This window comes from Schistocerca nitens, chromosome 2, assembly GCF_023898315.1.
Source record: "Schistocerca nitens isolate TAMUIC-IGC-003100 chromosome 2, iqSchNite1.1, whole genome shotgun sequence".
Lineage (NCBI taxonomy): Eukaryota > Metazoa > Arthropoda > Insecta > Orthoptera > Acrididae > Schistocerca > Schistocerca nitens.
This window is the reverse complement of record NC_064615.1, coordinates 138,384,863-138,410,712: the sequence shown is the minus strand read 5'-3', so window position 1 is coordinate 138,410,712 and position 25,850 is coordinate 138,384,863. Positions and strand designations below refer to the sequence as shown.

Here is a 25,850-nt window from a genome sequence, read left to right as displayed (position 1 = left end):
TGCTGGTCCAGGACCCAACTTCAGGAGGGTCTATTTAGATCATGGTGCCTTCTTCATTGTCTATGTGGGGTGCACATGGTGGAATGGCTTAAGGACAAGGTACCCATGATATCCCCATGGGAGGATGCAAAGCTGTTGATCAAGACAGTAGCAGAGCTTGTTAAGACCACAAAGGTATAAATATGGGTACCAAACATCCTTAAGGATGTCTCTCCGAAGATGCTGTTTGAGAAAATAGGGGTCCAGAGCCCAAAAGTCTTGACAGAGGACTGGAGAGTAATCAACCAGAAGTTTGTACTGGAAGGACGAACCCTGCTGGTTGGGGTCAGAGAGAAGGCCCTGAAGGCGATGTGAGAGCAAGGCCTCAAATTGTTTTTAGGGTTCTCGCAGGTCACTGTGAGGGTAATCAAAGACCTCAAAGACAATGATGGCAGCAAGATGGAGATTGGAGGTGCTGCAGATTTGTCTGCAGCACAGTAAAGGGGCCACTGCTGCCCTGAGCCGCTGCCTGGGGAGACAGGAAGTGGACGTAGCCCTGATACAAGAACCCTACCTATATAAAGGGGGCTTATCGGGCCTTGGTGGCACTGGAGGTAAGCTGATTTATGCTAGGAATCTAAGAAACTCCAGAACATGCATCTAGGTAAGAAATGGAATTGCTTTCATGCCAATAATGGATTTCTGCTCCAGGGACCTAGTGACCATCAGGATGCAGCAACGTGAGGAAGGTATCACAAGGGACATTGTTTTGGCCTCAGCATACCTTCCTTATGAAAACAGCCCTCCTCCTCCTTTGGAGGTGAGAAGACTGACAGAAGCTTGCCATCGGCAAGGCAACCAACTGTTGGTTGGATGTGGTGCCAATGCCCACGACGTAGTGTGGGGCAGCAAGGACACCAACAATAGAGGTGAGTACCTTCTTGAATTTCTCCTGTCTAACAACTTGGAGGTCCTGAATAGGGGCAACGAACCTACATTCAGGAATAGCAGAAGGGACGAAGTAATTGACATAACCTTTGGTTCCATGATGATGGGCAGCAATGTCACACAATGGCATGTGGCATTAGAGCCATCCTCATCGGACCACATGTACATTAAATTCAAGGTTGAAATGGGAATCAGACAGACCACGGCCTATAGGAATCCCAGGAAAATAGAGTGAGAGATATATACGAGGGACCTTGCCTTAAGGTCAAAACCCAAAAATTGATTTGCTTATTTCTTGGTTGTGTATTGTTTTGAACAATTCAGTTATCTATGGTTTATTCTTTCTTAGTGTTCCTATGCCTGTAAGCTTGTGGGGCAATGTTCTTTGCATGTAGGAACACTAGCAAACCAATTGTCCTAAGTGATATTGCATCCCAGGCCATATAATGGACTCAGAATTCGAGTGATGATATCAGGCACTTTATTTGACTCTCTAAATGGTCCGTCTGGTTGCTTGTCTATGTAAATCTCAAAATTATAGGAATATGGATACTTGACGACCACAACCATAATGATAATGATCTCTTCTGGTTTGTTTGGCATCATAGAACCACAGCGTCCCTTGAAAGTGGCTAACTGCTCAGCTATCATAAGATTTTCACTTGAAGTGTAATATTTCTTACAGTTCTGAAGCATTGTTAGTAATTTCTTGTATGGAAGCCAATCGGTCGTCTGCTTGATGACGCCGCCTGTCTCTTACACCCTCAAAGCAAAGATCTCGCAGTAGGAATTACAATTTACTCTCTGACATAGCTGTATATACTAGTCCAATTCCATAACTTTTCGTATTGTTCCAAAAATCCTTTAGAGTTCTTTGCCCTTTATGGTAAGTACCAATTACTAATAAAATGTCTGTAAGTGCCTTGATTACTATCAGGTCAGTATGATATGCATCTCTGACTCTGACATTTGCTTTTTATGGTGTCAATGTAAATGTTTGACAAATCAACAAGAATGTTCCAAACATCACCATCAAAAAATAGCAGAAATGATAAAAGAGCTGTTTTAGCATCTTTGGCCAAACCTATTGGGCCTGGTGGATGAGCCAAAATGTTGAGAGATCTGGTTCTGGAAGTGAGTGGTGGAAACTTGCTCCATTTTGTGCCATTACGAGACTGAAAGGTAGCTAAAGCTGACACAGGCATCTTCATCAGCATTGTCTTTCTCACCTTCCTGCTCCATATTAGACTTGTGAGGAGACACAGGTGGAACATTTTGTTCCACAAACCCTTCTTCCTCCTCACTTTCACTCAAAACATCACCATCTTCATCATCCTCCAGTTGCCGTCTCAGATTTTTTTTTTTTTTTAATCCATCTTGTTTATATGATCCAGCATCTAAAAATACAATATACGGAACAAGAAATAACTAACTGCAAAAATGCCTACAAATGACAATACTATAAAATGTGCACTGCTTTTGTAGTATTTATTACAACAACTGTATCATATTTACCTCAGTTTCACAGCTTGTGCAATCAGAGATTTAACTTCCACGAACAGTCACATGGGCTACAGATTTCAACGACAATTTATTTACACATCCTTGCACCGTGTGGGTCGGGACACTACTAGCAAGAACTGAAATTCTTACCTGAGGAATACATAAAATGGTGGCACTGTAATGCACCAATTGTTGAAAATAAATGAGTGTTTCACTCACTGGGCTACACATGTAGCCCGCGTGTGCGCTCTAGTGTTAAGTTGTAATACCAACACATGTCCAATATCATTGTAAAAATGCTCTATGGCTGAATAAAACTTCTGCTACCTGTGTGCTTCTTTTACTTGTTGTAAAAGTGATGCCCATGTATTTAAATGTACAGATTTTAATTTGCAGAACCTCATGTCCAAATATTTTCGGTCATCTTCCCCCACTGCCATATACTCCATCTTTTTTGTGTTTATTGTTAGGGCACATTTTGAGTATCGTTTGCGCAGTTCCCTGAACATATAACTGGAGTCATCTTTGTCTCCTGCTGTCAGGACTTGGTCATAGTGAAGATTAAAGAATATAGTATTTTTTTGCCCTACAAAGACTACCATTCCACATTTCCTGTGCCAATTTTGCTAAACTTCCTCTACAATGTCCCAATTACATTCCTTTTCTTCTTGTTTTTCAATTGATTTTTATTTTAAATTCCTTATTGTTCCTTTCTTTATCAATTTCTGCTTTTCTGCATTTGTGACTTATATCTTTCATGAGTTCTTATCACTTCTGGATTTATTTCTAAGTTTGATTACTCTTTTTCACATTTTGATTGCTTTATATTAATTAACAGCCTGTTAATAATATATGAATTAGACAATGAAAAATGGAAACCAGTTTACAATGCAACAAATGCGAACAATAAATGGGACAATTTCTGTAAACTATTCAATAAAACTTTAAATGAAACATGTCCTTTAGTAAAACAAGTAAACAAAGCTAGTACTCACAAAGATGAGAATTTCCCTTCTGAAAGCATTGAACTGAGAGAGAAAATGAAGCGCTGTTACATGCTCATTCGAAATACTACATTACGACACTCACACAATGGAAAATCCAGGAAGTAATGTAAAAATATTATGAAAAGGAAAGTTGCCACTCACCATATAGTGGAGATGCTGGATCACAGATAGGCACAACAAAAAGACTGTCACACATAAAGCTTTCGGCCAGTAAGGCCTTCATCAAAAACAGATGACACAAACACACACACACACACACACACACACACACACACACACAAACACACAAACACTTACATAAACACAACTCACACACACAACTGCAGTCTCGGACAACCAAAACCACACTGCAAGCAGCAGCACTAGTCCATGATGGGAGTGGTGACTGGGTGGGGGTAGGAGGAGGCTGGGGCAGGGAGGGGAGGGATAATATGGTGGGGGTTGAGGACAGTGAAGTGCTGCAGGTCAGATAGAGGGCATGAGAGAGGTGGGGAGGGGGGTGGGGGCATAGCGGAAAAGGAGAGAAGTAAAAAGTAAAAACAATGGGTGTGGTGGTAGAATGACAGCTGTGTAGAGCTGGAATGGGTGAAGACAGTGACTAATGAAAGTTGAGTCCAGGAGGATTACAGAAATGTAGGATGTATTACAGGGAAAGTTCTCACCTGTGCGGTTCAGGAAAGCCAGTGTTGGTGGGATGGATGCATATGGCACAGGCTGTGAAGCAGTTATTGAAATGAAGGATGTCATGTTTGGCATGTGGTCCACTTGTTTCTTGGCCACAGTTTTTAGGTGGCCATTCATGCAGACAGACAGCTTGTTGCTTGTCGTGCCCACATAGAATGAAGCACAGTGGTTGCAGCTTAGCTTGTAGATCACGTGACTAGTTTCACAGGTAACCCTGCCTTTGATGGGATAGGTGATGTTTGCGACTGGACTGGATTAGGTAGTGGTGGGAGGATGTATGCGATAGGTCTTGCATCTAGGTATATTACAGGGGTATGAACTATGAGGTAAGGGGTTGGGAACAAGGGTTGTGTAAGGATGGATGAGGATATTGTGTAGGTTTGGTGGATGGTGGAATACCACTGTGGGAGGGGTAGGAAGGATAGTGGGCAAGACATTTCTCATTTCAGAGCACGACGGGAGGTAGTCAAAACCCTGGCAGGAAATGTAATTCATTGCTCCATTCCTGGGTGGTACTGAGTTGCGAGGGGAATGCTGGTTTGTAGCCGGACAGTGGGACTTTGGGAGGTGGTGGGAGACTGGATAGATAATGCATGGAAGATTTGTTTTTGTACAAGGTTGGGACGATAATTATGATCTGTGAAGACTTCAGTGAGACCCTTGGTATATTTCGAGAGGGACCGCTCGTCACTGCAGATGCAATGACCATGGCTGGCTGGACTGTGTGGAAGGGACTTCTTGGTATGGAATGTGTGGCAGCTGTTGAAGTGGAGGTACTGCTGGTGGGTAGTCAGTTTGATATGGACGGAAGGTATTGATGTAGTCATCTTTGAGGTGGAGGTCATCTAGGAAGGAGGCTTATTGGGTTGAGTAGGACCAGGTGAAGTAAATGGGGAGAAGCGGTTGAGGTTCTGGAGGAATGTAGGTAGGGTGTCCTCACCCTCGATCCAGATCACAAGGATGTCATCGATGAATGTGAACCAGGTGAGGGGTTTAAGACTCTGGGTGTTTAGGAAGGATTCCTCTACATGGCCCATGAATAGGTTGGCATAGGATGGTGCCATGAGGATGGCTATAGCTGTATCCTGGATTTGTTTGTAAGTAATGCCTTCAAAGGAGAAGTAATTGTGGGTGAGGATATAGTTGGTCATGGCAACTAGAAAGGAGATAGTTGGTCTGGAATCCATTAGGCATTGAGAAAGGTATTGTTCAGTAGTGGTAAGGCTGAGGGCATTAGAAATGTTAGTGTAAAGGGAGGTGGCATCAATAGTGATGAACAGGGCACTGTGTGCTAAAGGGACAGGATCTGTGGAGAGTCAATGGAGGAAATGGTTGGTATCTTTTATGTAGGAGGGTAGGTTCTGGGTAATAGGTTGAGGTGTTGGTCTACGAAAGCAGACAGTAACCGGTCACAATGGGGCATCCTGGGTGGTTATTTATGGACTTAAGGAAGCATGTAGAAGGTAGGACTGCAGGGAGTGGTAGGGTGAGTAGAGAGATGGACTCCGGGGAGAGGTTCTGGGATGGGCCTAATGATTTGAGGAGTGACTGGAGATCCTGCTGGATTTCTGGAATGGGACCACGGTGGCGAGGTTTGTAGGTGAAAGTATCTGGCAGCTGTCAGATTTCTTCTGCCAGGTCCTGACAGTACAAAACAACTGTGGCAAAGCCTTTGTCTGCAGGTAGTATTATAAGGTTGGGATCAGTTTTTAGAAGGTGGACTGCAGTTCTTTCTGTGGATGTAAGGTTAGTTTGTATGTTGAGGGATTTAGGAAATGATGATGAGGCAAAGTTTGATGTTATGAAATTCTGGAAGGTTAACATGGGCTGATTTGGGGGTAGTGGGGATAGACCACGGTTGGATGGAGGAGTGAACTGAGTTAGGAAGGCCACCCAGTCGCCACTCCCATCTCGCACTGATGCTACTGATCACAGTGTGGTTTCAGTTGCCTGAGACTCTGAGACTGCAGTTGTTTGTGTGAGTTGCATTTGCGTATGTGTGTGTGTGTGTGTGTGTGTGTGTGTGTGTGTGTGTGTGTGTGTGTGTGTGTGTGTGCGTGTCATCTATTTTTGATGAAGGCCTTACTGGCCGAAAGCTTTATGTGTGACAGTCTTTTTGTTGTGCCTATCTGGGACTCGGGGTCTCTACTATATGCTGAGTGGCAACTTTCCTTTTCATAATATTGTTAAATTGCAATACTATTTAAGAAAGTACAAACTGATCAGAAACACTACAGAGCTTCCTCAACTAATCTTAAAGCTCATAAATATGCCTATCAAATAAGCAACTTAACTTGTTTTAGTAAAACTGACTGGAAAATAATGTATAAAGAATGTGGGAGACAGTAATCTCATGAACACACCAGCATAATGTTAAAAGAAAATGAATGTATAACAAAGAACCCAAAAAGAAGTGTGTGGGAAATTCAAACAGATGTTTAGTACAATTGGCACAAGTGAAGCACGTCACTGGGTACCCAATTTAAATGTTACAAATAATAGCCAATCTTTTATTCATCCACGGCATTACTCAGAGGGACCTCCTAGCAGTCATTTAAAAACTTAAAGCTAAAATATCTTGTGTCTGGAATCAGATTTTACCTAAGCTGCTAAAGGAATGCAGAGGAGAGTTAGTGAATCCTCTGACACATCTAACAAATATCACCCTCTGCCATGTAGAATTCCCTGATCTTTTGAAAATCTCTAAAATCCTACTGTGTATAAAAAGGGAATAAAAACTGACATGAAAAACGATAGGCCTATATCATTAACTTCAGAGCTTGGAAAGTTACTAGAGAAAGTAATATTAAAACAGTTTGAGGCACATTTCGTCAAACATAATCTATTCAAAAATCTGCAACATGGTTTTAGAAAAGGAGATCTACTTTAGCAGCAATAGCAATTTTTATACATGAAACATTAAACACACTAGAGGAAGGAGACAAGGTAACGGGATATGAGTAAAGCTTATGATACCGTGAACCATAGAATTCCACTGCATAAATTATAAGCATGCAGGATGAGAGGGGTTGCCTTACAATTACGTACCTCCTATTTGAAAGACAGGAAGCAATGTGTCAAATGAACTTATAAGTAAAGGAATGAACAGTTGGTAACAATCAAATTGGGCCCACAAGATACTTCATTGTGGTGTATCCTAAGAAAGTTTACTGGGCCTTTTTCCATTTCTTGTGTACGTTAATGATTTAACTGAACCCAAAACTGCATGGTTATAAACTATGCTGATGACATATCTTTTGTCAGCTGGGGCCATGATATGCAAACTACTACAAACATTAGTGAAATCATTATAATTTTGTGTTATAATATAATAATAAAATATAATATATTTTATAACATATATATAAATAATATTATAATATAATTATCTTACTTCAAATATGCTACCTGTAAATAAAGAGAAGACAGTGCCAATGCAATTTATGCTTACCTATAAGCAGAACATAAATAATATTCAATTTACACCTCCATTGAGCCTCAGCTAGACAAACAAACACAAATTTTTGATATAATTGTTGATGAACACCTCTTATGGAAAGAACATATAGACCATATCTGTAAGAAAATCAATACAAATGTATATCTACTGAAATGGTCTCAGCCTTCCTGGACTATAACATCTAGAGACAAATATACTTCGGAGTGATACACCAACATCTTCAGTATGGTACTGAGATAAGGGGTGGGACACAAGCTGTCTTCACTGACAGTCTCTTCAGACCACAAAAAAAGGCAGTAAGAGTGGTAGTTAAGGTAAAAAGGAGAGAGACTTACAGAGAAATCTCCAGAAAATATAAAATACTAATCATTTACTCTATATACATTTTACAGACAATAATGTTTGTGAAACAAAATCCAGAATATAATGTAACAAACAGTAATCCACATAGGTACAATATACTGGGAAGGGAAAACTTTCACAGAATCTCAAGTAAAAAACAAAGGCTGCAGACTGTAGTCAATGTACAGTAGGAACAATCTTTTATAACAGACTACCATCTGACCTCAAGACAGCTAATTTAAACACTTTAAAGAATAAACTTCTCTCCAGTACTGCTCTGTATACATGTAGTACTCGTATGTTTGCTTTTATGTCCTGCATCATATATTTACATTCATGGCATGCACTACACATTTTAAGTGCACTACACATTTTAAGTAACAACTAATGCAATATGATGGCTTAACCTTCAATCATTTCAACAACAGAAATATATATTATTTAACTGACATCTCATTCATCCTTGAAAGAAAAATTGAAATTAATGCTGTTAACATAATTCTGGTGTAGTGTAAAAGATCACTATCCTTGGTTGTTACAAAATGCCATGTTAGTCATTTACCATTTGCAACTGTATGAACGTGCAAAACATGGTTCTTAATTTGTATGTCAACAAAAAAATAAATGTTGCAAGAGACTTGCTTCTGAATCTGTTATGAGAAATGAACATTCATCTATAAAGCCTAATATTAAGCATACCTGCCAGAATAAGATTTTGATTATGTTATTTTAAATTTAAGTTACTTCAAGAATTTTGAATACTTCTGAGGTATTCAACTGGTTGGTGTCATGCAGAAGGTGTGATATTTTCACAAACCGGCTTCTTGACACCTTCAGGCATTCCTGATGACTGATAGTCATTTTAGAAGTCAGTCAGTCATCAGGAATGCCTGAAGGTGTCAAGAAGTTGGTTTGCCAAAATATTGTGCATTCTGGATGACACCATTTTGGCTAAATACCTAAGAAATATTTGAAATCTGTCTACACTGGGAAAATCTGAAATCTTGCTTCAAGAACGTTTGTGTTAGTTTTGAAATCACTTTTTGTTGCAAACAAATACTATTGGAATTAATGGTCATTTTTGTCGCAAATTTTGCAAAAGATTAAGAAACTCTAGTCTAGAAGAAGGTACACATTATAATGTAAGCAAGTATCAATTAATCTGAAATCCCTTGTAATCATCAGTGAATCATATAGCGGAATAACTGCATACCAACCACAATAAAATTGTAGTAGATACTAAAGTCAGAGACAAGAGCAAGAATTACTTACTCCACCTGTTCATTTCTATTGATGATAATGTAAATGGATAAAACTGTGCTTACCTCCATGTCTTCCTCCTCATCCACTTCAGAAACCTGTTGATACGCTTTTGTAAATAATTCTACAGCTTTTGCATGAAAGCTTAGTTCAATTATAATGTAATTTAAAATGATAGACTTAATATCATGTAGCTTTTTCTTCTCAAACATGTCAGTCTGTTCTTCAAGAGATCTGACTGTGCGAGAAAGGTCAGCTGTTGCTTTTAGCAACTCTGACTCGGCTATGCTCTGTAAAATGAATGTTAAGGAAATCATAATTTACCTCCATGGGATGTGTAAGTGTCTCAAACATTCAACTTTTTCCCATTGTACTAGATATTATTGCATTCATAAAATATTTATATCACAATCTCTTTCCCCACCCCTGTTGTCAACACGTGAGGCCTGCCATGTTTGAAAGTCTTACTTATAATAGTTTGCTTCTAATAAATTTGTCACTAGACAGCAATTTTGTACAGTCTAGTCTGACAAAAAAGAAATTTAGATTAATTATGAGCTCTAGAATGGGGGCTACAGCCATCTATAGGCACAACATCACGGTATATAGTTTTGTTCACAATAGCAACAGCTCATGCCTGAATAATTTGTGGCATTTTCCATTTTCGCCCTGCCTAACAGATGTGACATGACAGAATTAAACAAACTCCTTACAAAAATGCTTTAGAACTACAGTAACATGTTAATGTTATGAAATGTGTGTAATTTTGGAAGTGGTTGACAGGTTATACCTTGATACAAGTGAACAGTGTCTTGATACAGTGGTAGCATTATGATGGCTGTACACTCATGTATCCTGAACAGAAACACTACTTTGCTATTCAATGCTGTGCACTGAAGTAGTGGAACCCATTAAAATGGTATATTAGTGAAAGCATGTTACCTTCCTATGTAGCAACTTTACTTTAGTGTCTCCACTTAAAACAATACTCAATTCAGGTAGTGAGTGAGAAATGTTCATGCAGTCCAATTGAACTGTAGTGAAGCCTTTCATCCATGGTCATACTTTCACAGACAAAAGACATCATGCTAATACTGCACACAATCACCTTAACTCCTGATAACAGCGAAAATTTGGTGAGGAAGAATGTCCACTAGTCTCTTCAAGTATTCCATATGCAGATGAAGCTGTTCATTGAATATTAGGTCTTACAGAGCTACCAAATTGTGGAAATGCTGATTCCTGTTTCACCCACTGTTGCAAATACTGCCAGACCCTTTCTATGGGCTTAATATAAGGTGATTTACAAAGCCTGTTAAGGCATAATAGGGAGCCTGAATGTTTGTAAAACTGGGAACATATGAGTGCAGCCTTATGAACATGACTGTTGTCATTCTGAGAGATAAGATTGTGAACAATATACTCGTCATCACAAAGTAGAAGAAAGGAGAGCACTTATTTAATGAAAAATGTTGAAGCAAAAATCCCAGTTCATGTTCAAGGTAAACTGAATGACTGGGCCAAAATCATTGTATGAAAAACAACTCCAAAACATAACAGAACCAACTCTGGCCTGGACTATACCCTCCACAAACTGCAGGTTAAATACCTCATTGGGCTGTCGGTGCACTTGACATACTGCATCATTTGGAAAGAGGAAAAGTTGTGCATTGTCAGACATTACACACCTCCATTCTGTTGCTCTCCAGCTTCTGTGTTGTTTGGCCCTTGAATACATGCAGCTTTATGTGCCACTGAAAGCAATGGTACTCACTACTTCACTACCATGACTTATGTTAGCAGAGGAGGGTCAGTTCTACCCCAATAGATCTCCAACTGTAAGTGCAATTACAACAAAGGCTGCCTGTGTAGAGGCGAGACAAATGTGTGGTTCTTGAAGACATGCAGCAGCCTTCTCAGTAGTTGCAGGGATAACAGTCTAGTTGATAGACTGATAATTCATTGTAACCTTAGCCAAGATGGTCTTGCTATGTTAGTACTGGGTATGCAGCTCTACTACATGGCTTAATAATGATGACATTCAACAGAGTAAAATACTGCAGAGATAAAATTCTCCCCCATTCCAATCTCTGGCCGCAGACTACTCTCGAGAATGGAAAAAGAAAACCAGCATTCTATGTGTCAGACTATATGATGAAATAGTGAATGCAGCAGAAGAAAGGGCGAGAGGGCAGGTCCAGTAGAAATCCTTGGATAGCACACAAGATATTGAATTTAATTGATGAAAAGAGGTAATATGAAGCTGTTGCAAATAAAGCAGGCATAAGGGAATGTAGGCATCTAAAAAGTGAAAGTGACAAAAGGTGTCAAACAGTAAAGCAGGACTGGCTAGATGCAAGGCTGCAGAAGAATGTGAGAGAAGGGTAAAGATAAATGCCATCTACAGGCAAATTAAAAAAGATATTTGGGGAAAAGAGATGAACATCAAGAGCTCAGACAGAAGGCTAGTACTAAGCAAAGAAGGGAAAGTTGAAAGCTGGAAGGAATATATATAAGGGCTAGACATGGGAAATGAACTCTGTGAGTATGTTATACAGGGGAACAGGTAGCAAATGAATATTTTTGTTGGAAATATAACAATGCATCTAGAGTTTAACAGAGAAATCAACACTCAATAATACTTACTGAAGTTCAGTACAATATTTACACACATTAGTGTTGTAAGGATCATTAGTTTACCACATACCATAAATTGTAATTTCATGAAATCATCTTATTTATTTATAAAAAGCATTTGAAACATCATATGTCTAGCTTGTGTAAGGAAGCTTTTTCAAAAAGAATACACATATTAAAAAGTATTATGTTATTAAAACTATCAAATGCTGTGCCATAGCTTAGTTATTGGAGGAATAAATACATTATTTAGTTTATCCTGACTGCCGGTAGATGTTGGTTGTCTTCTGTTCACTTGGTTACCGTCACATGTTGCAAAAATGGCTACTTCACAGCAGAAATCATTTTGTGTTCTCAAGTTAATGAGGCATAATTCTGCAATTACAGAGCAAAAATGTTTCAGGTTGAGGTACCAAACTGATCCTCTGACTGGATGGAACATTCACAGATGGTATTGACAGTTGGTAGACACAAGATGTTTGTGTAAGTAAAGAGTCCTTGCTGTCCTTGTATTTCCAATGAAAATATTGCATGAATCCAAACAGCTTTCCAACACAATCCTACAAAATCAACTTGTCATACCAGTCAGGAAATACAGCTGCCTATAATAACAACTTGGTCTGTTTTGAGACATCAGTTGGTTATGATGCCATAGAAGTTACAGCTGTTGCAGGCTCTGTCATGATGACAAATGCAAACATATGGCATTTTTCGAAAAGATTCAGAATGCTGTTGACAATGATAACACTTTCTGTGATGAAGTGACTTTCCCCTTAGTGGGAAAGTAAACTAACACAACGGTCAAATTTGGGGCCTACATAACCTACATGCACACACTAGACTTGTATGAGATTCACCCAAATTGAATGTGTTCTGTGTGATATCCCACTCATCTGTTTGTGGTCCATTCTTCTTTGATGGAAAGTAAACTAACACAGTGGTCACATCTGGGGCCTACAGAACCCACATGCACACAATGAACATGTACAAGGTTCACCTAAAATGAATGTGTTTTGCGCGATATCCCACGCATCTGTTTACAGCCCATTCTTCATTGATGGAAACACGGTTAAAAGTCAGCAATATCTTGCTATGATACAAAACTGGTTGTTTCTGAGGCTCAATGAGGACAACTTCATTATTCAATAAGATTGAGCACCCCCTCACTGAAGTTGCCAAGGGCGTGAATATCTGAATGAAACTCTATCAAGTCATTAGATTGATCATCAAACAGCCAGCAATTCAGCATTTCTTACCTGGGCTCCACAGTCATCAGATTTTTTACCCTGTGACCTCTTCCTTTGAGGTTTCATTAAGGGCAACATTTATGTACCAACACTACCACTGTCATTGCTTTTACACATGGCCTAATTGTTTAACAGTTATTCCACAGTTAAGTTGAAGCATTGTTATTGTTCTAACCAACACAGGTTCCTCATCTGAAACTCAGCCATGGGCTAATTGACTTGTGACCAAAAATAGGCCCTTATATATCATCACAATAACAGGTGCTGAAACTACACACTGTTTGAGGTTTAATTTACAGAAATTACAATTAAAACTTAACTCATTAAATTAACTGACTACATCGAAAAATTGGTTCTTTTTAACAATTCTTCTACTGCAAGGGTTAAGCCAAATTATTTGTTTAAATCATGAAATTAACAAATATAGTTATGCAAACAATACTTTTGACAAAACTATTAATTACTTTGGAATTATTCAGGGCTGGTTTTGCTAACATGTTTTCGAATAGAGCCAGATAGATACTTTAAGGTTCTAGTATTTTGTCTTCCAAATGTTTATAATTAGTACAGATTTATATTTGTTTATAAGTCAACAGTATAATTTAAGTTACAAAACAATTACTGATTTCACCCTATAATGAAATATTCTAACTAGTAATAATCAAAATAAATTAGAAAATCAATTACATACATAAAACTAAGCACACTGGTGTTATATTCTTTAAAAACTAAGGGCCAATCTTTCTCTTTTATGAAAATACAAATTATACTCACATATGTAAATGTTAATTAAGTCAAAATGAAAAAATGAATTTTAAAGAGGCAGATGACAAAACAAGAGGGGAATTAAAGGTATCCCAGCTTGCTTCACCACAAAATCCTCAAGCATCAAGGAATGAATATTTTGGTAATGAACGAAGTGAGGTGGTAACAACTGTAGACGAAGACCAAGGATTAAATACTGTCAATCAGGATAACTTTTTACCAGACAGGGTAGGTATCTTTGTACCACTTACCACTTTTGTTACAAAGGCTGTTGCTCCACCTACTTGCATTATTTTGTACTAAAAGTAACTGTTTTATTACCTCTGAGATTTCTAGTTAATATTTCAAATGTCTTTACAACTTCCTAGGAGCTCTCAGGCTTGTGATTGGCCTTTAACTGTGTTGGCAGTGAAGAGAGCTTAATGTTGTTCTGAAGGACAGTGCAACTTTGTATCAGACTTAAAATTTACATTTTACTCTGACAGTGCACAGTTAGTATTAAAATTGAAATTTTACTCTGATAGGGCATAGTCAGAATAAATTTTCACTTTTACAAGCACTCAATAATTACAGATGTAAAATGTTACAGTGTCTGTTGTGATGTGTAATTTATTGTGTATAGTATTTTCAAGAAAATAGTAAAAAGTGGTACAAAGTTACCCCAGTTGGCTGTACTGTAAGCAAATTCAAATGGATGCAGGCTGCAGCAGCTACAAAGAGCTGAAGAGGCTTGCACAGGTCAGACTACTGGACCTTCATTACACCTGCCCTCAGACTCAAAACAGCAATCGAGACTGCTTATTACTTGCGAGCCAAGGTTACGCTGCTTTATACTGCTCATGGTACTCACCTGCTGAGAGACATGAGGACAAGTGCCTAAGTCTGTCACCTCAAACTTCAATGCCATGCCGCTTGGTTAATGTGACGGGCGGTGAAAGGGGAATTTTGTAAATCAACCACTTTTACAGTCATGATAAATATCTCTATTATGTAACACCTTTCTTTAAGTCCCTTCCACATCTCACTTCAGCCTCCACTCACCATATACCAGCTTTATGGAAGGAGAGATATCTTAGCCAGTATACCTGGCGTAGAAGTATGAAACAGGAATTTCGCTGTAGATGGTGCTATCCATCATTGTAGGGCCCATGAGACCGTGTCTACAGTGCCATCTGCTTCCTGTAACAGCTGACGATGAATGTCAACAAACAGTAACCCAAGTTCTTTACATTGGTATCAGTTTCAAACCCATGAACATGTTAAGTTTTGTGCCTATGAACTATAATTTGTGGACAGCATTGGTTTGCTGTTGTCATTTGAAGAAAACTGCTGCAGAATCACATCAAGTGCTTGTCAAACCTCTCAGTGAACATGCTATTGGGAAAACACAGTGTTTTGAATGGTTCAAAAAATTCAAAAGTGGTGATTTTAACTTGAGAAATGACGAGCACAGAAAACCACTGAAAACGTTCGAAGGCAATGAATTGCAGGCCTTATTCAATGAAGATGATACTCAGATTCAACAGAAATTCTAGGAAATTTAGTTGACAGCTGTGGGAAAGGTGCAGAAAGTGGGAAAATGGGATCTGCACCAACTGAATGAATGACAGCAAGCAAATCAAAAGACCACCTGCGAAATGCTGCTCACCATATACAAACGAAAGTCGTTTCTCTGTCAAATAGTAAAAGGTGATGAAAAATGGATATATTTTGAGAATCCTAAGCATCGTAAATCATGCGTGAATTCAGGCAAATCATCGACATCCAGTGCTAGATCAAATCACTTTGGAAAGAAGACAATGCTCTGCGTTTGGTTGGGTCAGAAGGGTGTCATTTATTATGAGCTGCTAAAACCTGGTGAAACCATTAACACTGATCGCTACCAACAGCAAATGATTGATTTAAATTGAGCATTACATGAAAAATGGCCAGAATATGGAAAAAGGCAACACGTGATAACACACCATTGCATGCAGCAAAACAGATCAGGAAAGAGATTGAGGAATTCAGTTGGGAAATACTTGGGCATGCGGCTTATTCTCCAGACTTGGTCCCACGTGATTATCATCTCCTTCCATCACTGAGACACCCTCTCGCTGAACAACACTTCAATTCATATAAAAATGTACAAAAATGGCTTGCTGGCTGGTTCGCTTCAAAAGAACTGTTCCCCCACCCCCCTCCCCCATGGCATTTATAGCCTGCCGGAGAGGTGAGAGAAATGGTAAATGTAGTTTCAATATTTTTTGTACCGCCATCTAAGTTTTACAATTCATTGTGGTCTATCTGTCAAAAACAGGATCATTGCCTCAGCAAATTGGTGACAAAGAATGTGTCCCCTGAACACCAGACATGCACAGCCAAAATGTAACTTTTGGGAGGCATTACATTTATGTTACTGGGAGCCACTGAGGTCCATCAGCCCCTACCATTTGTTCCTTCTTGGGCCTTGACCCAACCAGTTAGGATGTACTCCTTTTGTCACTTCTACAGGACCTAAATCCATACTTTCAAAGTCAGTCTTCAGCACCATCACATCCTGGCCCTGTCCAGACCAGCTGACACATGGGTAGACAACTTGGGCACACAGTATTGTAATACGTCCAGTAATAAACCATTATTTTTTAAAGAAATATTTTACATTCTCTTTTGGAACAGTGTTACCAACTTCTCAGTCTATTCCAACAGGTACACACCCTGTACATTTTCAAGACAAAGAGTGCAAACAAGGAAGGATATCATGTATTCACGTACACTGGCCTTTCAAACTGCAACAACATAAAAGAGAACAAATAATATTTTACTTATTGTGCATTTATAGTATAGTAAGAAGAATACATAATTAAATTTGTACATGATTTGGGGATATACAGGGGGAAAAATTTAATATGCAGAGGTGCCATCTCTGGCAGTAACAATGGCTCTAATCTGGCTGGGTGCTGGGCCAAACTGACCTTGGATGACAGACATAAGTGACATTCCTAACCGCTTCAACTCTGTGACAAATCATAGTGGGCAGCAGGTGTTGACATCTTACTTTCTCGGTAACCCATGACTATATGATTTCAATGTGTGCAAGATCTGAAGAACATGCTGGCCAGGGCAACAAACTTCTCTGTATCAAAGTAGGTCAGGAAATCAATGGCAATATTCACTGTTGCATCATCTTGTTGAAAGACAATGTAACAACCCACCACTTTAACACATCAAAAATGTAATGGCTACTGTTCAAATTACTGACTATGCAAACCAGACGTTTCCAGAATAAATTTCCACTCTGCAGTGGAGTATGTGCTAATATGAAACTTCGTGGAAGATTAACACTGTATGCTGGACCAGTGCTTTCTTCCAAGAGTACGAGTCCTGCAAATTTTGCAGGAGAACTGGAAGTAAAGCCATGAGGACAAGTTGTGGGTCATGTTCAGGTAGCTCAGTTGGTAGAGAACTTACTTTTGACAGGCTTAGGTCTCAGGTTCATGTCCCAGCCCAGAATACAATTTTAACCTGCCAGGAACTTTCAAACCAAACCTTACCATTATGCTAGGTGCTGGGCCAGTGCAAGGGGTTAGTCAAAAAGTTTTACCAACTGAAACACTCATTCCATAGCACTGAGCTACACTACCAAGCAAGGGAACCAAACAAAATGTTGCAGCCAACATCCTCTTTATCAATGACATTACAGCTACCCCTCATATACACTCCACTTTATCAACAGGCTGCAACATTTAATTTTGATTCAGTACAATCATATTGTACTAGCAATGCAGTCGAGTTGTGACTACAGTGTAGTCATCCAGAACAATGCAGATGTGCACCTATGTTTCTGTGCCTATTCTGTACCAGATGCTCTGAAGAAGGGTGTCTTTGAAAGGCTAGCAATATTTTTCAATCTTATTTATGTGCCTATTAATTGCCCCATGACACTACTATATGGTGATTTGTTATTTCTGCCCCTTTCACTGCCAGTTATATAACTAAGTGTCAATGTTCTCTGAATCAAGTAACAGAATGCAAAACACAAGTGATGAAAGGTATATTGTGTATAAAGTGCAACTACTGGCTATGCAAAAAGTGCGCAAAGGTAAATCTGAAGAACATCAGTGACAATATTTCATGGACACGACAAGTTTGTTTACGTGCTGAAATGGCCAAACTTTTAAATACAGTAGACTCAAAAAACAAAGTTATAAAATAGCTAAAAGAGGATATTGAGGTGTTAAAACCAGAAAATATAAACATACAGAAAGAAAATAATAGATTAATACATGAAAAGCAGCTCTGTGTGAGTGAAATCAATCAAATAGAATCACAAGCCTCAGAAAACTAAACTATAAAGAGGCTACAAAACGACATTGACACTGAAAAAACTGAACTATTCGAGGCAAGGAAAGCAAATGACACACTAATACAAGGAAGGCAGTGAAAACCACAAAAACAAATAAAAGACCACGAAATTACATGTGAATATATGAACTCGAAAACAATAACATATCCCATGCTCCATATGCAGGCTCGAACTTCAAAAACAAAAAAATACCAGAGTTGCCAATGAAGACACGAAAAAGTCAACAGGTCTAACATCAGCAGATAAATATAAGTGGGAGCCGGTGACATACACCAAAAGAAGAAACAAGCCCACAGCTGTACAAGATAGCGGGTTTCTAGTAATAGGAGATCCGCTATTGAAAAATATCGCTGTCCCCACCTGCAAAATTGACGTGTGACCTGGAATTAGAGTGCAACAACTCGGAAAACATTTCAAAAATATTGAAAAACAAGTAGTTACAGAACAGGACATTGAACATAAACGAAATTACAAAGGTGTTTTTATACATGTTGCAACACTCTTGCTCAAAAGCAGCAGCAAATATGAATTAGTGAATGAAACAAGAAACATGATTCGTATAGCAAGAAGTCTTTATGAAGGATCCAGGCTCATACTTAGCAGAATCGTAAAAAGGAGGTCAGTTAGTGACAAATACACATCCAAAATAAACAGTGCCATCAAACAAGAGTGTGATTGTCTCAGTGCTATCTTCATAGACCAAAACAAATTCCTGTGTGAAAATTGACTGGGAAAGGATGGCACACATTTAAATAGATTAGGTTCAGTAACCCTCACCAGAATGTATGCAGATGTTTGTAAAATCATTAGAAACAAGGGAAACTAACATTGTATAGTGGAGGTGAAAATTAGGAAATCTGATATCCACAAAAAACAGTGATAACAAAAAAGAATATAGGACAAAAACAAACATAGAATCAAGATATTCAATTACGAAAATAATGCAAAAGGATATAGAATACATAAAAAATAAGGTAACCCAGTTAGAAATAATGCTAAATGAAGAAACTCTTGACACTCTAGCTCTGACAGAATATGGTCTAAATGAGGATGAAATGCTAAAGCTTACTGTTGCAAATTACAATGTAACAGCTAGTTCATGCAGGAGGAATAGTAAGAGTGGTGGAGCTGCTATACTAACCCATAACAATATAAACAGAAGCCATAAAACAGCCTTGACTTATGTAAAAAATACAACATTGAAAATGTAGTCGCAGTAACAGCCCAAAAAATAGTATTAAGTAGTTCCTCACTGTAAATCTTAAACATCAAAAAGACTGCCAAATGGGTGCAGAGAAATGTTCATTGAAAACATAGGAGAGCTCTTACATATCCTCCTAAGCAGGAACTGTGCACTTGTACTAATAGGTGACCTAAACATAAACACATTGCAAGACACCAATGACAGCAGGGAGCTTCTAAGCACAATGAAAACATATGGCTTATACGATGCAATAGCTACTCCAACATGGATAACTGCAAACTCCTGTACTCAAATAGATCACATCTTCACAAATTTAAGGGACTTTCAGTATAAAACTGAAGTTATAGAAATGACCCTTTCAGACCATGATGCAATAAAAATATGTCTAAATCATATCACCACAAATGAAAAGACAAAAAATATGGCAAAAAAGCATAAATGAACAAAACTTAACAGCCCTTAGGAAAAAACATGAAAAAGAAGGATGGGAAATACTGAAAAAAGACTCTCCATCAGTGGATCATAAAGTGACTTATTTTATTGACACACTTTCCTACCATCTCAATATTACATGCCCAGTAATAAAAACTAAAGCCAAAACCACAAATAAAAACAAAAAATGGATAACAAAAGTCATTTTGGTCTCTAGGAACAAGATAAAAATGATGCACAGAATATATAAAACTAGCATTGATGAAAACTTTAAAGAGTATGCTAAAGTACTGCAAGCAGCCTAATGACTAGAAGCGAAAAAGTACATAAATAGTGCTGATAATAAAAGCAAGGCTTGTTGGTCTATTACAAATACACTTTGCAAACCCTCCAACTCACAGGAACACAACAAAATACAGTTCATGATCAGCAAAAAAACTAAAACTGAACAGAATAAAATCATAAATCTCTTCAATGACTATTTTGCCACAGTAGGAGAAAAAAAAAAACCATGAAAAACATTTATTAATCCCCATGGAAAATCAATGGTACTTTTCCCAGTGACAGAAGAACAAACATTAAAGATAATAAAAAACCTAAAACAAAGTCATGTGGAATTGACAGCATATCAAGTATAGAAATTAAACACTGAATGTAGGAACTCAAGAAACCTCTTACACAACTAATCAATTCATCATTCCTAGAAGGAACTTTTCCAAAGTGCTTAAAGACAGCACTGATAAAACCAATACAAAAAAGGGGAATGAATACAATCCAGAAAATTATAGGCCTATAGTTCTTTACCAGTCATATAAAAAATATTTGAATGAGGTTATGCACAGAGACTGATTGCTTTTCTGATGAAATATGAAATAATCAACAAGAATCAGTTTGGCTTCCAGAAAGATAAATGCACCATAGCTGCAATAATAGATCTCATCGAAAATGTCATAACAAACTTGGACTCCAAAAATAAATGTGTAGAAGTATTTACGGCTCTAACAAAGGCATTTGACTGTGTAGACCACAAAACTTTAGTAGAAATATTAGGAGTATATAACATAAGAGGAAATGCAGGAGACTGGATTCTCTCAGACCTGACAAACAGCAACCAACATACTGAAATTACAAAAACTACTGCTGAAAAAATAAGAGCTAAAACAAGAATTTTACACTTCTCTGTACCACAAGGCTCCATTCTTGGCCCAATACTCATCATTCCATATACAAATCACATCCCAAATATGATTAAGTATGGTAGTATAGTTACCTATGCAGATGACACAACTCTTCTGTTCAAGGATAAAGACACAGAAAAGTTAGAAATGAAAACCAATATAGAAATAAAAAATGCCATCCAAAGATTTACTGAATTAAACCTGCACAACAATATTACTAACACACTTTGTGTAAACTTCAGACTTTGAAACTTTCACAGTGAAGATATCAATATATGCATAGATGAGTGCATAGCAGGTAACACCAAATATACAAAATTCCTTCGGATAATTATCGATCAAAATGTAAACTGGGATAACAATGTAGAACGTATAAGGGGGAAACTCAGTGCAAACGTATATGTGCTGCACAAACTCAGCTACCTAAAAGATACAGGCATTATGAAAACAATATACTATACATTAATTCATACAACATAAAGTTATGATGTAATTTTGTGGGGAGGTACCACAAAAACAAACATTAATAAAGTACTTAAATTACAGAAAAGAGCCTTAAGAATGATAGCCAACCTTAAATGGAAAGATTCATGTAAACTAGCATTTAAAGCTCTCAAAATACTAACATTACCCAGTATATACCTATACGAACTCCTCTGTTGGACAAAATTCAAATATTCTGCAAATACTAGAGATAAGAACACACAACACAACCATGACACAAGAAAATGGAACCTCTTCCATGAGCCTACACACAAGGCCATAAAATACAAAAAAAGCCATCATATGCTGGACCAAAAGCCCTTGAAAAACTACCTTCATTCTTGAGAGAAATAAACAATAAAATATTTTCAAAAAAGTCTCAAAAATTTTCTATTTGAAAACTGTAATTACAGTGTTAATGAATTTATGTGCACTACAGCTCAAAACAATTGAAATGCCATTATTGTATCAAAAGAAAAATTGTACAAATCTAATTTAATATTAAATAGCCTTAGAATAATTTTGTAATAAATAATATTTTTTTGTTAAACAGTTGTTGTTGTGGTCTTCACTCCTGAGACTGGTTTGATGCAGCTTCCATGCTAATCTATCCTGTGCAAGCTCCTTCATCTCCCACTACCTACTGCAACCTACATCCTTCTGAATCTGCTTAGTGTATCCATCTGTTGGTCTCCCTCTACTATTTTTACCCTCCACACTGCCCTCCAATGCTAAATTTGTGATCCCTTGATGCCTCAGGACATGTCCTACCAACCGATCCCTTCTTTTAGTCAAGTTGTGCCACAAACTTCTCTTCTCCCCAATCCTATTCAATACCTCCTCATTAGTTACGTGATCTACCAACCTAATCTTCAACATTCTTTTGTAGCACCACATTTTAAAAGCTTCTATTCTCTTCTTGTCCAAACTATTTATTGTCCATGTTTCACTTCCATACATGGCTACACTCCATACAAATACTTTCAGAAATGACTTCCTGACACTTAAATCTATACTCGATGTTAACAAATTTCTCTTCTTCAGAAACGCTTTCCTTGCCATTGCCAGTCTACATTTTATATCCTCTCTACTTCGACCATCATCACTTATTTTGCTCCCCAAATAGCAAAACACCTTTACTACTTTAAGTGTCTCATTTCCTAATCTAATTCCCTCAGCATCACCTGACTTAATTCGACTACATTCCATTATCCTTGTTTTGCTTTTGTTGATGATCATCGTATATCCTCCTTTCAAGACACTGTCCATTCTGTTCAATTGCTCTTCCAAGTCCATTGCTGTCTCTGACAGAATTACAATGTCATCAGCGAACCTCAACGTTTTTATTTCTTCTCCATGGGTTTTAATACCTACTCCGAATTTTTCTTTTGTTTCCTTTACTGCTTGCTCAATATACAGATTGAATAACATTGGGGAGCGTCTACAACCCTGTCTCACTCCCTTCCCAACCACTGCTTCCCTTTCATGCCCCTCGACTGTTATAACTGCCATCTGATTTCTGTACAAATTGTAAATAGCCTTTCGCTCCCTGTATTTTACCCCTGCTACCTTCAGAATCTGAAAGAGAGTATTCCAGTCAACATTGTCAAAAGCTTTCTCTAAGTCTACAAATGCTAGAAACATAGGTTTGCCTTTCCTTAATCTTTCTTCTAAGATAAGTCATAAGGTCAGTATTGCCTCACGTGTTCCAACATTTCTACGGAATCCAAACTGATCTTCCCCGAGGTCGGCTACTACGAGTTTTTCCATTTGTCTGTAAAGAATTTGAGTTAGTATTTAGCAGCTGTGACTTATTAAACTGATAGTTCGGTAATGTTCACATCTGTCAATACCTGCTTTCTTTGAGATTGGAATTATTGTATTCTTCTTGAAGTGTGAGGGTATTTCGCCTGTCTCATACATCTTGCTCACCAGATGGTAGAGTTTTGTCAGGACTGGCTCTCCCAAGGCTGTCAGTAGTTCTTATGGAATGTTGTCTATTCCTGGGGCCTTGTTTTGTCTCAGGTCTTTCAGTGCTCTGTCAAACTCTCCACGCAGTATAGTATCTCCTATTTCATCTTCATCTACATCCTCTTCCATTTCCGTAATATTGTCCTCAAGTACATCACCCTTGTATAGTCCCTCTATATACTCCTTGCACCTTTCTGCTTTCCCTTCTTTGCTTAGAACTGGGTTTCCATCTGAGCTCGTGATATTCATACGAGTGGCTCTCTTTTCTCCAAAGGTCTCTTTAATTTTCCTGTAGGCAGTATCTATCTTACCCCTAGTGAGATAAGCCTTTACATCCTTACATTTGTCCTCTAGCCATCCCTGCTTAGCCATTTTTCACTTCCTGTCGATCTAATTTTTGAGATGTTTGTATTCCTTTTTGCCCACTTCATCTACTGCAGTTTTATATTTTCTCCTTTCATCAATTAAATTCAATATGTCTTCTGTTACCCAAGGCTTTCTACTAACCCTCATCTTTTTACCTACTTGATCCTCTGCTGCCTTCACTACTTCATCCCTCAGAGCTAGCCATTCGTCTTCTACTGTATTTCTTTCCCCCATTCATGTCAATTGTTCCCTTAGGCTCTCCCTGAAACTCTGTACAACCTCTGGTTTAGTCAGTTTATCCAGGTCCCATCACCTTAAATTCCCACCTTTTTGCAGTTTCTTCAGTTTTAATCCACACTTCATAACCAATAGATTGTGGTCAGAGTCCACATCTGCCCCTGGAAATGTCTTACAATTTAAAATCTGGTTCCTAAATCTCTGTCTTACCATTATATAAGTTAGAAAGTTAGAATGATGGCGGCGATTGAGAAGTTTAGTGAATTTGTGCCTCCAGTTATTTCGAATTTTCAAATGTTATCTGGCATCAATAGCAGAAGATGATCAACAAAAGTGCTTCGCAAAGTTTCAAGTCTAGTGCTACGCAAAAAACCTGCAGTGAAAAATCATCCAAATCAAAATGTAAGTGTGTAACATGTGAAGTCCATCCTGACAAAGCAAAACTAGTTGAAACTATTCATTCGTTGCAAGAAATTGTGTGCAGATCCTTGGCAGAAAACAGAGTGTTAGCTGATAGACTCAAATGTCTTGAAAATGATCATGAAAAACTAAAAACCGCCGAGCAGGGCGTAAGTGAATTTGACAGAAATAAAGTGTACACAGTAACCGATGATTCCATCGCCATTTCAAGTTTTCCAACACATTCTGGGTGTACAGGTAACGCTAACCATAGCGCAATCATTTCGTCATCTTTAGTAATAAATTCTCCTGCCGTGTTCCAAAAAACGGTAGGCTTATCTACAAAAGATCAAATCGTGCACCATCTGAAAGAAAAGCCTGTTATTAAGCAAAATGTGGAACCTACACAACAGAGTCCGCGTAAAAAAAAGTGTGCAGATATCGTAAATAGTGTTTCCTCTTCAGTAATAGCTCAAAAAAACAAATTCGATATCCTACTACAAAACGATGGTCATTGTGAAAAACAAACTTCTGCTGCATACAATAAATTTGCTCCCAAGACCGCAAAGTTAACACAGGTTCATAGTTATCAAAAAAGGTTACCAAATGTGCAAAAACAGAATATATCTACACAGCAAAAACACGTTTCAAAACCTTCTAGCCCCAAAACTGTGATAAACACAAAAATTTGTGTGCTTGGTGACAGTCATGGACATGGAATTTCAGCGCTATTGAAAGATAAATGTAATTTAATGGTAACAGGTTTTGTGAAGCCAGGAGCACAGTTTTGTGAGGTAAATAAACTAACAAACTCTACTGACGTATCTCACTTAAGTAATTGTGATATTGTCATGCTTCTAGGTGGTTCAAACGATATATATAGGAATGAAACAAAAGGGTTTGCAAAAGAAATGAAGGAATGCTTAAACAACCTATTACATACAAATGTACTCGTTGTTAACATTCCTCATCGTTATGATTTGCCTTCCTGGTCCTGTGTCAACCAAGAAATTTGCACTGCAAACAAACTGATATCAGAAATATGTTCTACATTTCATAACATAGAGATGATTGATACATACAATTTAGGAAGAAGATTTCATACAGCTCATGGACTACATTTAAATATGTTAGGAAAAGACCAAATAGTAGAAAAACTCCGAAATCATATCCTGAAGAAATCAGCCCCAAGTATCAAGATCGCCAAACAACCACAAATTACAAAATGGTTTAGGCAAAAAACAGAAGCTTTGATGGAAGCAGAACTGTGTCAACCACTCAAAACCATCTCTGCTACCGAAAATTGCGTGCAAGAAGCCACACACAAAAATAAAATCTCGGCCAATTTTTTAGGGTAAGTGCTGTGTCAGAAATACCTTTAGAAAATAAATTAATTAAACCCT

General features: G+C 38.0%; 1 protein-coding gene across 2 annotated transcripts in view; it reads right to left on the bottom strand.

Moving 5' to 3' along the window:
* The window catches only part of LOC126235834 (CBY1-interacting BAR domain-containing protein 1), a 211,854-nt gene that overhangs the window by 75,290 nt on the left and 110,714 nt on the right, over window positions 1-25,850 (bottom strand). For both annotated transcript variants that reach the window (XM_049944691.1, XM_049944690.1), the window contains exon 5: window positions 9,249-9,473. In XM_049944691.1, coding sequence (XP_049800648.1) covers window positions 9,249-9,473 — 225 coding nt within the window. The remainder of the gene's footprint in view (window positions 1-9,248; window positions 9,474-25,850) is intronic.